General features: G+C 44.4%; 1 protein-coding gene across 7 annotated transcripts in view; it reads left to right on the top strand.

The window, feature by feature from the left end:
• The window catches only part of utrn (utrophin), a 164,932-nt gene that overhangs the window by 55,685 nt on the left and 93,515 nt on the right, over positions 1-15,732 (top strand). For 6 of the 7 annotated variants that reach the window (XM_062411214.1, XM_062411219.1, XM_062411216.1 and 3 more), the window contains 2 exons: positions 207-361; positions 851-1,040. In XM_062411214.1, coding sequence (XP_062267198.1) covers positions 207-361; positions 851-1,040 — 345 coding nt within the window. Of the gene's footprint in view, positions 1-206; positions 362-850; positions 1,041-5,717; positions 5,919-15,732 lie in introns of those variants that run through there. The other variant, XM_062411220.1, reaches the window with a different exon arrangement.

The following is a 15,732-nucleotide window of genomic DNA, read 5'->3' as shown; positions in this document are numbered from 1 at the left end:
TTTTAATCCCTGAAGTTAGACTCATTTTATTGAGATTAGGGAATTTGTCATTAATGTCCTTTCACAGCAAATACCAATAGCAGATACGAGTGCAGGCTGATGAAGTGCTGCCGACGGGGCCCCTCACAGTGACTCATAAGGTTTAAGTCACATCTGTCACACTTCCAGCGTCCTGACGATCCTAATGCGTGTTTATCGCTTCGCAGGCGTTTCTCCAGGACCTGGGACGGGGCCAGGGCACGGTGGCAGCCTTCAACGAGTTGTCCGGTCATCTACTGCGGGAGTATTCCACCGACGACACCAGGCGAATCAAAGAGGTCGCAGACAAACACAACGCTGCCTGGAACAACCTCAACAACAGGTGCACACACAAAAACACACACAAACACACACACACTCGCCTGGATACCTGTCTGTATGTTCATATGCACACGCCACTGGACAACTTCAAGAAGTTATATTAATTGTTGTTTGGAAAAACTTAGACTCAGGGGGATGATGCAAAAATGTTTTTCAACATTGTTGTTGATTTCTCAGAGAATAATTCATGGATCTTGATGAAAAACACATTTAGGGGACTGATATTTATGAGTGTGCAGATCCAAACATAAATCTGGTTCTAGTGAATTTAAATGTGGCCTTGGCAGAGGTCTACATTCTACTGTATGCCTTTCTAGTTCATTTAAGCCATATCAATTTTTTGTAGTTGGCAAAACCTTATTTTTTCAGTGTATGAAGCTGATGTCGCAGCAGTATTGGATCGCGTATCGACTGCAACAGTAGTTTGATTTCTATAAATCATGTGTTTCCCCACATGTCGGCACATATTGGACTCATTATTGATCGGCAGGGGCAGTGACCGTTACACTCATCTGGACGGGGAACTGAAGGGTCTGCAGATGTCGCTCAGGGAACTGGAGTCCTTCCTCAAGTGGCTCCAGGAGGCGGAGACTACCGTTAACGTCCTGGCCGACGCCTCCCAGAGGGAAGACCTGACGCAGGACTCCGCCCATGGGAAGGAGCTGAAGCAACAACTGGAGGTAGGGCTATAATTAATTTGTATACAGAGGAACTGTGACACTATTCACAGGTGCTCGCCTATTATCTGTGTCATCCTCCATTAGTGCATCTTTCACCAACAAAACCGAGGCTGCGTTTGGTGTGTGTGTAAGTGTGTGTGTGTGTGTGTGTGTGTGTGTGTGTACCTCCTGCTGGTTGGTTATAGGTGTGTAAATAGGAGGACATGCAGATGGTGTGTGAGTGCTTGTATGCAATGAGTGTGGCTCATTGATCGTCTTGTTCTGTGCTGCTTAGGAACTCGGAGTGTGTGTGTGTGTTTGACTTTTTTTGTGTGTGTGTGTTTGCTACCCAGTCTGACTGGCTTGTCATTTACCCAGACCTTCCCTCAGGGAATTGTTGACACCTCTCAGCTTATGCCTTATGTATTATTGCAATCCCATTATCACTTCACTTCAGCCTTTCAACGGACGCAACGGGCGCTGATCTTCCCGTTTTGACGTCTCGCTGAAGTTGAACGGTGTTAGTTTTAAATAAAATGTTGACCCTGTCACTCTGGTACGTTTTCTTTATTCAGAAATGGTCAGTGATTTCATCGTTTGGATCTTCGGATAACTTGAGAAAATGCTGCAAGGTCACTCATGTCAGAACTGAAAGCTTCTCTTTAGATAAAGTGGTTGGTTCCCATCATCTTGAATGCCACCGCGCTATCACTCCCATTTGCATCGTCCGATCATCTAAAAACAGTACTTGGTTCTGGAGGGAAAAAAAGCAAATCACTGCATGAATGGCTACAAAGATTTCTAAGAATTCATCAATGTGGTGTTGACATGCCGCTGAGACTTTTCCAGTTCATTTCTGAGGCCCGACTGTATTTAGTTTTGCGTTTAATATAATTGTGATCATTTGGAAGAAATGATCACATTCTACGTTTATTGTATCAAACACAATCCAGCATTCTGAACCCTTACAAGTTGTTACAGGACACAAACATTATACTTTTTGAATTTATTCCGAAAAAGTCTGTCAAAGTCGTGGCAAAGATCCTGTGTGTAATAAATGTGGTTTAAGAATCGGTCCCAGTCTGATAAATCAAGGAATTAGTGGCACAGCAACATATTTAGTGGAGCTTGATTCTCTCTGAAGTTCTTAGTGTCCATTTAAAGTCTATTTTTATCCCTTTTTTTATCCTCATTTCCCGCTCTCAGTCTCGGTTGGAGTGGAAATTGATGGATGGCACTTAAGTTTAGAAAGTGGGTTAATGAGACGGAGGCAGACTTCGAGCCGTAGAGGACGAATGCTGACGTAGCTCCGACATCCCCCCCGCGGTTTACTGAACTCAAGAAGGCTGCTCAGTGTCCAGTTACTTTCATCAGAAGTTTTGGACACTGCTCTTTTTAAGCCTTCGCCCGCCCTGGGTGAGGGATCAGGAGAACTCACATATGAGCGGTACATGGTTTTGTGTACTCGAACATGTACGACACTGGCAGTATTGGAGGTACTTCTGATTCTACCGGTGCTGGAATATCCTTAAATGTCCAGTCAATGAGGCTCTGACATATTTTGTATTAATGGTCGACAGGACTCAATGAATCAGTTACAATTTGAACAATACTTTTGTTGAAATAAATGTTTGTGTATCTATGTAGTTTTATGTTGCTTTATTATTGATAGCAAATTGTGAGTAGGTCATTTTCTGGGATTTTAAACCTGAAACTCCACTGTAATCGTCCAATACACCCAGATACATTATGATATATAAACCCAATCTTATTGAATATAATACTGTACATTGCTCACACTGAGGCTGGTGCGTGGTACATGATATATGGAACCTAATCCCCTTAATCATACCTCACCACACTGGAAGCTGTAGCACTAATGGCATCCAGCAGAGAAGTGCAAAGGTGCGCACAGCTTCAAGAGCTGCTTTTATCAGGCTTGCCTTATATGTGTGTTAGATTGTGTGTGTTAGATTGTGTGTGTGTGTGTGTGTGTGTGTGTGTGTGTGTGTGTGTGTGTGTGTGTGTGTGTGTGTGTGTGTGTGTGTGTGTGTGTGTGTGTGTGTGTGTGTGTGTGTGTGTGTGTGTGTGTGTGTGTGTGTGTGTGTGTGTGTGTGTGTGTGTGTGTGTGGACCAAGACACCGTGAGCAGTGGAGATGTACATGCCTCCTCTAACCCTTTAGTTGAGACCTAGTACTGTCACTGCCTTTAACACCAAGCCAACAAAACACTCGGTCTCCTTGTAATTCCCTGTGAAGCCGAGTCGATACCCGGGGGAATAGCGTGAATTGGACGCTGTGTCGAGTTAAACCTTGTCTAAACACAGCTCTTCCCTCAGCTTACCATGATCCCTTCTCTCTATTGTTGTGTGGGTGTGTGCATGATCCCTGTTGGTAAATGACCATTATTCTAGCTGGCTGGGTCGATGAGCACTATTGTTGGTTTACAGGCATTTTGTATTTGTGTTCATTTAGTTGTGCTCGTTTCTCTTCCCTGCCTTGATGTCCCGTCCTTATCTGTATAAAGTGACACTACACACAGGTACCAAGTATTATAATACGTCTGGTATTGCGATGCTGAATACAACCATTTGTGTATGTGCGTCAGTTTGAATGATGAGTCACAGATGTGTGTGTAGCGTGCAGCTCTTGGGCGATACAGAGGTTTTTTCACCTGCACTTCAAATAACAGCCTCTTGTCTCTCGGCGGGGAGAGAGAGAAGGTTTATTCAGCTGCACTTTAAATAAAAGTAAGCATCACAGAGAGCATGAATAGATGTACAATACCCACCTGTGTGTAATACTGTGTGGTCAGCGGCTCTGCGAGAGCTGAGCGGCCCTTTTTATTATGATAGCTGCTGATTGTGCAGCTCTAGTATCTCTGCTTTTACCAGCCTCTCTCGTTCCTCTTTCCCCCCCGTTGTCTCTCGATGTCATCTCGACTGTAACCATGTGCGCTTCAAACAGATTGATCCTCCAAAGATTTCGCCTTTTTCTGCACAGATAAAACGATGCTTAAAAACCTTGTTATCTTGCCTCGATCGTGTCTTCCCACCTTTTTTCCTTACTTCTCAACTTTCCTCCCACTTTTTATTATTCTTATCTTTATTCTCCTCTTCTCCAGTAAGGCCTCCCTCGTTTCTTCTCAGTTAATGTTATTTTAAAGCCTCATTTTGACAACAACGGAATGAAAGACATATAACGATAAGAACTCATGTCCCCTCTCCACAGAGAGATATGGGAGATGGTATCATACACTGTATATAAAGATGGCCGACATGACAATGTAATTGTTAAACCCTGCCATCTCCATGTTAGTGGATGGGACATATAGACATACACATTAAGATACATTTGTCATTTTAGGTAGTTCTTATCCCACTGATGTTCAAGTGATAATTTTTCTGGTAAGTTTGGATTTAATTAGTTATTTGAAGCTGTAAAATTGATTCGAAACATCATGAACGCAGCTGAGATGTCTCGTATGAGCGGCTCCATCCCAGCACAGACTGGTTTCAAATGACATTTTCAGCACTCTGTCACAATTTTTATATTTAGGCGCAAAAACGACTTGTCCTGGTTTTGGTTAAAATCATTTAAACTACAGGGTCGGAACAGTGTAAGAAAGTCTAATACAATTACTCGTCTTTTGCACTCATGATGGACGGTGTCGTGCAGCCGTGGAAGCGTTCCAGCTGTCTGTCACTAACACTTGCGGTGCAGACAATGAATGGGACTTTAACTTCCAGGAACCCTCGATGCCTGAGAAGACTCCTCCCTCTCCGTAACCCTGTTGTGTGTCTGTGTGTGTGTGTGTGTGTGTGCGAGTGTGAGTGTGTGCGCATCTCATTTGTGCTCGGAGCTCTCTCTCTCTCTTTCTCTCTCTCCCACTCACTGTTGCTCTCTTTCCCCTTTTCTCTTTGTCTCGCTCATTGATCTGCGGGTCGCCTGCGTAGTGTCATTCTCCCGTCACGCCGGAGGAATTTTTTTGTCCCCTTACACTACTGCTTTTGATTCATCTCTCTCCGGCATTTCTTATCTCTCTCTCTTTCTCTCTCTGTGATCCGAAAGGATTACTGTATCTCTCCCTCTCTTTCTGTCTCTTCCTCTTTCTCTGGATCAGTGGCAGTAAAAAAGTGAGCCGCGTAACCGGCTTCTCTCCTCGTCCGGTGCAACTCGCGCCCTCCTCTCTCCTCACCTTTCCAGCTTGCTGCCACTTTCAACTCTTCTCTCCCTGTTGATCTCCCCCCCCCCCCCCTTCTTCTTCTTCTTCTTCTTCTTCATCATCTTCTTTTTCCTCGTCACCCTCCTCTGACTCTGCGGGGTAGCGTCACAAGTGATTTGTTTGATTCCCTCCTGGCTCTTGCGGTCGGTGGTGCACGTGTAAATGTCCGCGTGGAGGAGAAAGTGAGTGTCTTGTCTCATCCCGCTCTCCTGCATCATCACGTGTGTGTGTGTGACTGTGTGTGTGTGTGTGTGTGCTGGGAGCTGTCTGTTTATAAAGAGAGAGAGAGAGAGAGAGAGAGAGAGGGATAGAGGAGTAGACCTATCTGAGGCTGCGCTCACTCTGTGTAGTTTGTGTGTGTAGATGTGACGCAACATAGAGGCATGCAGAGCTGAGTACGTTTGCAAGTGTGTGTGTGTGTGTGTGTTCATGTGTGTGTGTGCATCACGTCAGCTTGGCTGGGGTCTGGTCGGCTGGCTAGAGAGAGGGAGAGGGAGAACAATATGAGCGGGGTAGGGCAGTGCTAGCATGCGGACCAGGAGCAGGCTGCTGCAGGCTTGTAGCAGTCTTAGGATGATGGCCATGGTCCGGACCTCCCTCCAGAAAGTGGTGGTCTTCCTTCACAGGCTCCAGAGGATGGCCATCTCCTCGCCGCGCTACCACAAACTCTGCAAGGTACGTGGAGAAAGAGAGAGTCCGCTGGAGGACAGAGTTTCTTTATTTAGATGGAAATGTGGAAATCAGATGGGAATATTCGCACATGCAAACTTTTTATTGTTATTGTATTTTTGGAGTGTGGCTTTTGGATTTGAGAAAGCTGATTGTGAGTTTGTGTGATAGCTGTTGCAAGGTCTTTGAGTTTTTCCTTTTCTTTTCCTAAGTGTCACCAAGTTGTCTGTCGTTCCCTCATCCAGCGTTTGTCCTCTATTTCTTTTAGTCCTATTCTTCATAAGTCATTCGGTTGTCAAGACAGTCTGTGCAATGTTTTTTGGGGTGTTATGAACTCCACATACTGAGGCTGGAACAAAAAAACATATATTGAAAAAATATATCAATGTATAAACACCTGACTACAGGACTTTTGGCACTTCTTCTGCATAACAATGATTCCAACTGTGCATCCCTGGTGTTTGTGTTTGTTTGTGTTTGTTTGTTGTGTGTGTGTGTGTGTGTGTGTGTGTGTGTGTGTGTGTGTGTGTGTGTGTGTGTGTGTGTGTGTGTGTGTGTGTGTGTGTGTGTGTGTGTGTGTGTGTGTGTGTGTGTGTGTGTGTGTGTGTGTGTGTGTGTGTGTGTGTGTGTGTGTGTGTGTGTGTGTGTGTGCGCGCGCGCGCGTTTCTTCAAAAATGACTGTATACTGTCATTTTTGAAGAAACTTTTGACTCTATGGTGGTGCAGGCATAAACTAATACATTTGTGTGTGTGAAGTATTGATGAAATCTGCACTTTTATGCCTGCGATAAATAATTAAACCCGGTAATTTAAGTTATTAAGAGACTTTGTTATGGCGGAGTCATTTAAATGCTGGAATCACACACACGGCTGAGCATATTCCTGCCTCGAATGAATTAGCATGAGCAGAACAGATTGTGATCTGGATGTTTAATGACAAACCAAACCCAGTCGTGTCGTTCTGTAACCTGTTACCGCTGTTTGTCGGCCGTATTGATTTCACCTTAGAGAAAACAACCGGTGGTGTGCGGCGGACTCGTCGTCATTTGGTCCTGTTGATCATTATTGATCGCTGATCTTCTTCGCTGTGCCACAACATTGACTGACTCTCAGGGAGTCAGAGGGCAGAGAGGACCAGCTGCTGGGATTTTACAGCCCAGAAGGGAGAGTGAGGGACTAATGCACCGGACTAGTTTTCAATCACGCCTCAACAAACTTTGACTTAATCCGCCCTTAATCCATAAATCCATCTCTCTTTAGCGCCCGGCCCTGTCTCTACCACGTAGATGTTGTCGTTTGTCAGTCTTTCTTTGTGTTTTTGCCAAATACAGATTGCACAGGTTTTGCTTCCACCTTGAGTCTAAAAATCTGAGAAATACAGAGAGCAACAGAGACAGCACAAGGTCGAGAATAAGGCATGAGGTGGCTTCACACAGATTTGCTCTTCCTTAGTTATTTATCATGCATGTGCCATTCTGCCTCCTGCTTACTTTACAAGGAAAACAGGTGAAATCTGATCTCTTCTGCGGCACACGCACAGAATCCTCCCGTCCTTCCGTTCATTGTAAACTCTCATCTGGAGAACGATCACTCATTTGGCTCCGTTCAGCATCCTGAGAGGCCGGACCTTTTCCTGGATTGCGTCCCTACCAGCGGGAGACATCAGTCATTCCACACTCGATTACCCTCCCCTTGGGTTGCATCACTCATTCCAGCTTCGTTTGGCCTTCCCTTCGGGGAATCAGTAATGCCGGGCTTGTCCTGCCTCCCCGGGGCGCGCTCACCGGCCGCCAGACTGGAACAGTGACTCCTCCATGATGGATTTCCTCGGGGCTCAGCCTCTTGGGTTCGGCTTCTCCTGCTCCTTCAGGACAGCGTTGGCCAGTGTCTGATTTTGATTATTCTACTTGAAGGAACAAGTGGAGAACTTGAGAGCAGATATAAAAAAAAGGCACAAATTTGATATTTGTAAGTTCAAACCGATCTGAGTGACCAAGTCAACAACTCTCCTTGACATCAGGCCCTGTGACATAAAGGCTTTACGCAACACGCAGGCTGTATTTCATCCCTGGCAGTTCAATAAAGCTGCAAAGCCAAGCTTATCTTCTAAAACTTATTGACCTCCATCATATTGGTCCTCACTATGTCTCACAGTGGCAGCACAGAGCAGAGTGACCCCTGAGCCGGCTCCCCGAGCTGCGATCGATGGGAAGTTTACAAAAACCTACTGGATCATAACCTTTTACTCGTCTTTTTTGCATTAATCGTTCTTCAATGGCAGCGTTTTTTCGGTGTGTGTGCCCGTTTGCATGTCCCTTTAAGAGCACTCACTGTGTTGATCTCTAATACTGAGCTCTGCAGCCTCTGGAGCAGAAGCCATTTAACTTGAAGTGTTTCCAGAATTGCATCTATTATTTTCTGCTTGAATTGTTTTCTTCTCCCACTTTCTGGATACAAAACATTAATGTATAATGACGTTGTAAGCTATTAGACTAATTTTAATTCTTTATGTTTGTTGTCCTACTCGAGGGCATTTGTTCCACACAAAGAATTATAATCACGTCCATTAAGAAAGTCAGACATATGCTATAAATGTGAATCCCACTGACTCGACCTATGTGACCTTCTACTTTATTTGTGATTTGAGTGGTTTACTGGTTAAGAGTCCTTGTGGGTAGAATGACTGGTTAGATTACACTGAGACATACAGAGGGGCCCAGGCGGCTCATTTCATCTCCTCTCTTCTTGCTCCGTCTCTCTGTGTGTAATCAGTAGCTGAGAATTGGCTGAAAGACCCATTTGTCTCCTGAGGACTGTCCTGCTACTCTCACTTCTGTGTCTTTGGCCCCTGCCGTGTGTGTGTGTGTCTAGAATCAGCCCCGAAGCTGTGACAATGTGGAGTCATGGCTTGTCTTTCCCACTGTTTGTCTGGCAACGGCTTTGGCCTCTGGGCTCAACAATCCTACCGCCTTTGCTCCTGGCTCACAGATACCTCAGGACAGGTGACTCAGGCACGGAGCCCAGCTGCCTGACCTCAACCGTCCTTGAGCCTCCACCAGGGTCCCTCGGGTTATTAGCAAGTGTTAGCATTAGCAGTTGGAGCCTCAGGTGCAGCCACAACCCCCCCCCCCCCCACCCCCTCCCTTTCCCTCCAGTAACCAGTCTCACGTACAAATCGCAGATATTTTCCTTTCACGCACGCTAAGACCCATTACATTCACACACACACACACACACACACACACACACACGCACGCACACATTTACTCAATCAAGCATAAGCATACACACATACACTTACACTCACGCAGCCTGGGGGAGAATTCACAAGAAGAGGAGACTTAAGTGGGAACAGATTCATAAATAGTGGTGATTTGTGTGGTCAAATTAATACGTAATAAATAACAACAGATTTAAATGGATGCAAATTTAAATATAGACTAAGTCCTGCTACTTCTCTCTCAATCTCTACATCCTTCTTTGTCTCTCCCGTTTACAGTAAATGCATTTATCGAGCCAGTTGTGTGTGTGTGTGTGTTATGTGTGTTGTGTTACGGTGCACTATAGCGATGGATTTTGTGCACACTTTTCCATTAGTGGCTTTCAGACAGGCCCCAACAGCAAGCTCGAAACTGCTAATGCCTTTGCGGTTTGTCATCAGATGGACTTTATGGTGCTGGAGAGCTCTGCAGCCACCCAGACTCTAGACATGTGACGGTCAGAGTAAACAACACTTTGCAGCCAGGGAGGATGAGAGAGAAACGGAGACAGAGACAGACATGGAAGTGTCAAAGGGAAATTCCATTGAAGCATATTTATAGTATATTAACACATGGATAAATATTGCTTATATGAGGATTACAGTTCACTGTGTTGGTGAGATATGAGCAAAATGATCAATGGTGATGATGCCTTATATGGGTTAATTATTAATGGGAAAGTATAGGCTAGTAAAAATAAAGTTGGGTTTGTAATGGTGTCTGTGAGTTACCTGTGTTCAAGCCTGGAGCCAGGAGGTGATTTGCTTAGTGAAAAGGTTGGAAGCTGGTGGAAACAGATTGCCTGGCGTTCTCCAGTATTTAAGGGAAAAACTTCCTGAGGTTGAAAAATCCAGCCGTCATGGAAGTCATGTTTGTTTTCATAGGGCAGCCTCGGCCAGAACTCAACTCACATGGTGGTCTACGGCTGGCCAGGACATGCCGAGCTGGATCACACCACGGTCGAGGCGGCACAACAATAACGGCTTCCTGCAGACTCAGTGGCCAAAAGGCAAACTCTCCACAGTGATGCATTCAGCTCCATCTCGTACTTTCATTCCTTTTTTTAATGCCCTGACCACCTCTACTTCTAATATAGCAATAAAATACTTAAACATTGCACTACCACCATCATATTTAGCATACCACTTAAGTAAATGATGCATTATACTTATTGTTCATTATTTATCATACACAGTCACTTTACTGCTATGGGATGCACCCTTGTTACCTTGATGTGTTTACTCTTTCAAATTTTTACATTTCCTTTGTTAAACTTTACAACAGGAAACATTTGGATTTGAGTCATAATTTCATTTGTGCTCCCGTGATGACATCAACTTCTTGACTATTGAATTTGTAATACTGTCAAAATAAAATCTTAAAGTACCAAAAAATAGAGGTAACTGTTAACGGAGGGAATGAGGAACATGTTGATTTGGAGGCAGTGACGTTTTTGTGGCCAGCTCGACCTTCCAGCAGAAATAAAATGAGAAGTGCATTCATTTTCCTTTTTTTGCTCCTCCTTCTCTTCCCTGCATGATACCAGTGTCCAACCCCACCACCATCGATGCTCATGGTTTTCTCTCTGTTTACACTAGCGCCTCAATCTCTGTGGTGCTGCCGAATATACGTTTCAGATTGAAGGAGAGATGGCGGTGTGTCATTCTCTCATCATCAGCCTCACACACACACTGACAAACACACACTCACACGCACACACAATCATACTAAAGGGAAAGAAAAGTTTTATCCAATCAAACTTTTTTAGTTTAAAGCCACACTCCCTTCCATTACTGTACCTGTCGTCTCCCTCTCCTGTCATAATTCCTCTCTGTACCAGTTTCCCTAATACCACTCCTCACTAAGCCATACGCAGCATATGCCCTAGCTCATATTCCCCCTCTTTCTATTTATGCAGTCATCTGCTCGTTGCATGCCGCTCTTAAATCATTCATGCTCCCCCTCTTTTCCTCCCGTCTTCTGAAAACTGCCTATCTTTCCCTCAAGTCGCAGACAGATGGCTTACACGCTACTTGAGCATGCCTTGATGCCACGCTTATGAAGCAGATCATTACATGCAGCTAAAACATTGATCAAATGCATCATTCTTTTTTTTCTGACACGGCAACATCTAATCATGCAGGGTCAGATCCTGGGAGGCTGAAGCTACACCCACTCACACATCATGCGCGAGTCACCTTAATAGCCCAAGGCTGGGTGCGAGTTTGTTTGTGTGCGACGCTTCCTGTGTGTGTGCATGCATGTTGCTTATTAACAATTTCCTCTAAATACAAGAAGGATGTATTCATGGATAACAGGAATAAAGATATCCAAAAGATGGTAGAGGGAAGAAGGAGTTATCAGTGCTTTGGTTACAAGAGGAGGCCGGTGCGTTCAGGATGCCCTCAGAGGGAAGCACTGTGGTGCGCCAAAAACAAACAACTACTGAAAATGGTTTGTACGGTTATATCACAGGGAGATTAAAGATAAATCATGCTATATATAGTCTGTAATCTGCCAGAGAGAGAACAACCAGAATGAGTAGCCGGAGTCAGATGCCACTGTAGAAATTGCATCGGGGGGGAGTTTGATGAGAATGACGGGTAAAGTCAGTAATATCACTCTCTGAAATACTGAGCAGTTTGTTTAAAAGCTCAACTTTGCCCAAAGGAGCTCTTGCTCTTGACATGTATCTTCTGCGCCGAGCGTTTTTTAGTAAAACCAAAAAGAGACGTTAAATCAGGAAGGTCGTGGTTATAAGATTAGACACGAGACGGCCCAATCAAACAGGGGATGTTCAAGAAAGTCGAGCGAAGGATCCGGATGGATCAGCATGAGCAATGGAAGTGTTTGTGAAAGACGGCCCAACATAAGCCTGAACTTCCCTCACGTGGTACCTTCACACATCGGACAAATGACATCTAAGGAAATGCCGAGCGGGTTGAGGATGAGAAGAAATGAAATGAGATTTACGACTGGGGTGCCAGTGAGGGTGTTCATTGGTTTGGCATATTTCATAGTTATCACCCAAATGTCTGACAGTAGGGACATGTCCACCGATGACCCTGGGGGAGATGAATGTGATGTCCCTCGGAAAAAAAGAAGAGGGTGAGTCAGAAGGGAGAAGAGGAAGAAAAATGCACAAAATGGCTGACAAGTGTGAGGATTGATAGAGAGACATTGTGGAAGGATAGAAATGAAGTGAAGGAGATAGTGGTTGTGACTGGAGAAAGAGCAGGGAAAGAAAGAGACACAGACTGACAGAAGAAGGAAGTAGAAATGTTGCTGCACCATTTTTCCTCTTCCCAATAACGATTTAGATTCTTGGACTTTGGTTATTGGCGGATACAGAGTACAGATCTGATGCAAGTGCATTTTAATAACTTCTTAGGCTATATAACCTATACTAACTATAAATACTTTCTAACCATTACAAATTAAGTTTTGCTCATAGTACATGTCGCAGCATTGCTTTTGAGACTTTCCAATCACTACTTCCTCGTCACTTTAGAAACTGTAACATCAATTGCGAAATACAGCGCAATTGATGTTTTGTAGCAGCAGAGAAGAAGTGACTTAAAGAAATTGCAGTTTTATTTGGGTGAAACTTATTCAACTTGAAGAGTTATCGGATCGGGACATAGATTTGTGAACTTGCTGATGCCCAACTCAGCATTTTTGGCATTTCTGATGCCAGTATCGTTATCGGAACATCTGGGGAGAACAGCTCGATAGAAGCTTACATCTTCGAGGTGTGCAGGGCCTAATTGTGGGTCACTGGAGAGAGTTTCACACACACACAAACCTTGACACAGACACACACACAATGTCCAGAATCGGTCTGGGTGCTCATTTTCAGTCTAAAGGGATATTCTCAGATTGGGCACGAGGGGAAAATTCATTTGTTGCTTCACTACATGAATGACTTCATATTCTCCTGCCCTTACCTACCTGTGTGGACAAAAGAGTAATAACAAGAAAGCCTATTACACATTGGTCCAGTGTACGGACGGGTAAATCTTGTGGAATGTCTTCCTCTACTTTTCATTCCATGTTCCCTTTTCAGCCTCTGTCTGTGCAGGCAAGTGCACGTGTGCGCATGAGTCCGCGCTGGTGTGTGTCTCTGCTAAATATCATTGGGATTATCACCGGGGGCTTAATTAAAAAGCAATTACCTTGGGTCGCTGTGGGCAATGCTTGGTGGAGAGCAGCTCAACTAATCTGGTGAACGGTGTGAGGGACCCTTGCCATGCCCCACACACACACACACACACACACACACACACACACACACACACACACACACACACACACACACACACACACAAACACTCACACAAATTGTGCAATTGTCTGCAGAATTAAAGGAAGATTAAAACAATTGTTAATTAGTGAAGTGGGGCGGGGGGCGGGAGCGCGAATGAGGGGCAGACCCCCCAGCCGCCACCTCCTCCTCTCATGGCCTCCATGTGTCTATTTCTGAGGTTGAAGGATCAAATTATATACCCAGAGTTAAATTCATTTCCTGTGATGGACTAAGCACACTCTCTCTCTCTCTCTCTCTCTCTCTCTCTCTCTCTCTCTCTCTCTCTCTCTCTCTCTCTCTCTCTCTCTCTCTCTGTCACTCTTTCGCTCTCGCCTTCTCTCTCTCTCTCTCTCTGTCACTCTTTCGCCCCTGCTTTCTCTCTCTCTCTCTCTCTCTCTCTCTTTCACGCTCTCTGTCTCGACTCCACGGAGAGACAACAAAAGACCAACCTGGATTGATCTGTCCAAAAATCCAAGAGTCTCCCTACCCTGTAGCAAGGCACCTTACTTCCCCAACATCTGCTCCCTGAGCGCCGTACATGGTCGCTCACTGCTCTGTGTGTCCTGCACCAGATGGGTAAAAAGCAGAGATTAAATTTTCCTTCCTGCATGAGTGTGCCTTTGCAGGTCTGTGCATGTGTTTGGGATGAATAAATGGATCTTAATTACCTTTACCAAGCTCACTGAATATATAAAGGAAGCTCTGTGTCCACTTATTAAACTTAGGATTCATATATAAGGGGTTTGAGAATTTAGCCTTGGTGGACGTCTGGGTGAAGATTGTGCTGATGCATTTTGTTTTGTTTTTCACTCCCTACTTTCTCACAGTAATAGTCAAAACAATGGAAGCCTCCACGCTCAGCTCATTCAGGCTGTGGTCGGGTGAATTCAATGGTTTGTTGTTAGAAAGACAGATTCAAAGTCGAAATGACGGTCCTGACAAAGACAGAGCTATAAATAGATTGTGTGTGTGTGTGTTTATGTGCGTATTCTCCATGTCGATTTGTGGTAGTTCATCAAGATTTAATTTGGGATTGATGTTTTCCATCGCGGAGAGGGACCAGTAATTGCCACACACATCACAGGAGCCCACCTCTCCACCTGGTTGATGTATCATTATTGTCCTCTGTCCTCTTCCCATCCTGCCTCACTCTATTTATAGCTCATTCTAGTCCCCGCCCTGCCAGACATCGCCATGCGGCTAAATGAGTGACAGGGCAATAGACGAGGACGAGCCCAATCCCTCTGACTCTCTCCTTCCTCCCGTTGACCTTCCGTCTGATATCACCTCAGTCTGACTGTCTCGCTTCACTCTGTTCTGCTCTGTGTGTGATCATAACTCGCTTAGTCAGAGTGGCCTTACAAGTCACTGCTAAATGTCGCCTCTCACTCACAGAGGGCCCGGCTCTCAGAGGGGACGTGGCTCATAAAGCGCTCTTTAACCCTGACCTTTGTGTTGGCTGGGCTGACAAGTTTTATTCAAAGTTTTAACAGGGTTATTTGATCTGAAGTCATCTGTTTGAATTCACGGTGTTAAAGAATAAAAAGGAGGAAGCCTTTTGGGTCAGCGAAGGAAAGGATTTTTTGCTGACATAGTAAAAATATACGTACATGATAAACATTGAAAAGAAAAGAGGTTTGATTTACTTCTTTGTTAGTTCACATTTGTTTGAACTAGTTTTTTTTCTTGAAAAAGTGGCAGCATTTATTTATGACACTATTTATGCTGTGGAAATTTTTTGAATTAGCAGCTTTGTCCTGGTCTTAGAAATTAATTTAGTTTTCAACTGCCTTAATACCTTTTTAATAAAGCATATTAGCAGTCAAGCTATGTCACTTTCATGAAAGATATTGACAAAGAAGCATTTTTTCTAGTAAACAGGTAAAGCCACCACTTACATAAACTCGAAATCACTTTTATCAGAAAGACACCACGCAGCAATTTGCAGAGTGAAGTGCAAATAAACAACGAAAGAGAAGGCGTGAAATGTAAAATATGTGAGTGCACTGGCAGGTAGTGTGTAAAATGAAATAATTAAAATGACAAAAATTCCAAAACCTATACATGGGAGTGGGATTGACATTTTCATGTTGTACCAATATGAAACTTGTTGGGGGTCCAGGTTAATTGGTTGTAGTTAGAGGTCAGGGTTAATGTTAGCTGGTTGGGGGTCTGGGTTAATTGGTTGTGTTTAGAGGTCAGGGTTTACGTTAGCTGGTTGGGGATCCGGGTTAATTGTTGTGGTCAGGGTCAA

This window comes from Platichthys flesus, chromosome 18, assembly GCF_949316205.1.
Source record: "Platichthys flesus chromosome 18, fPlaFle2.1, whole genome shotgun sequence".
Taxonomy (NCBI): Eukaryota; Metazoa; Chordata; class Actinopteri; order Pleuronectiformes; family Pleuronectidae; genus Platichthys; species Platichthys flesus.
Note: the sequence above shows the minus strand (reverse complement) of the source record. Positions and strands in the feature narration are given on the sequence as shown.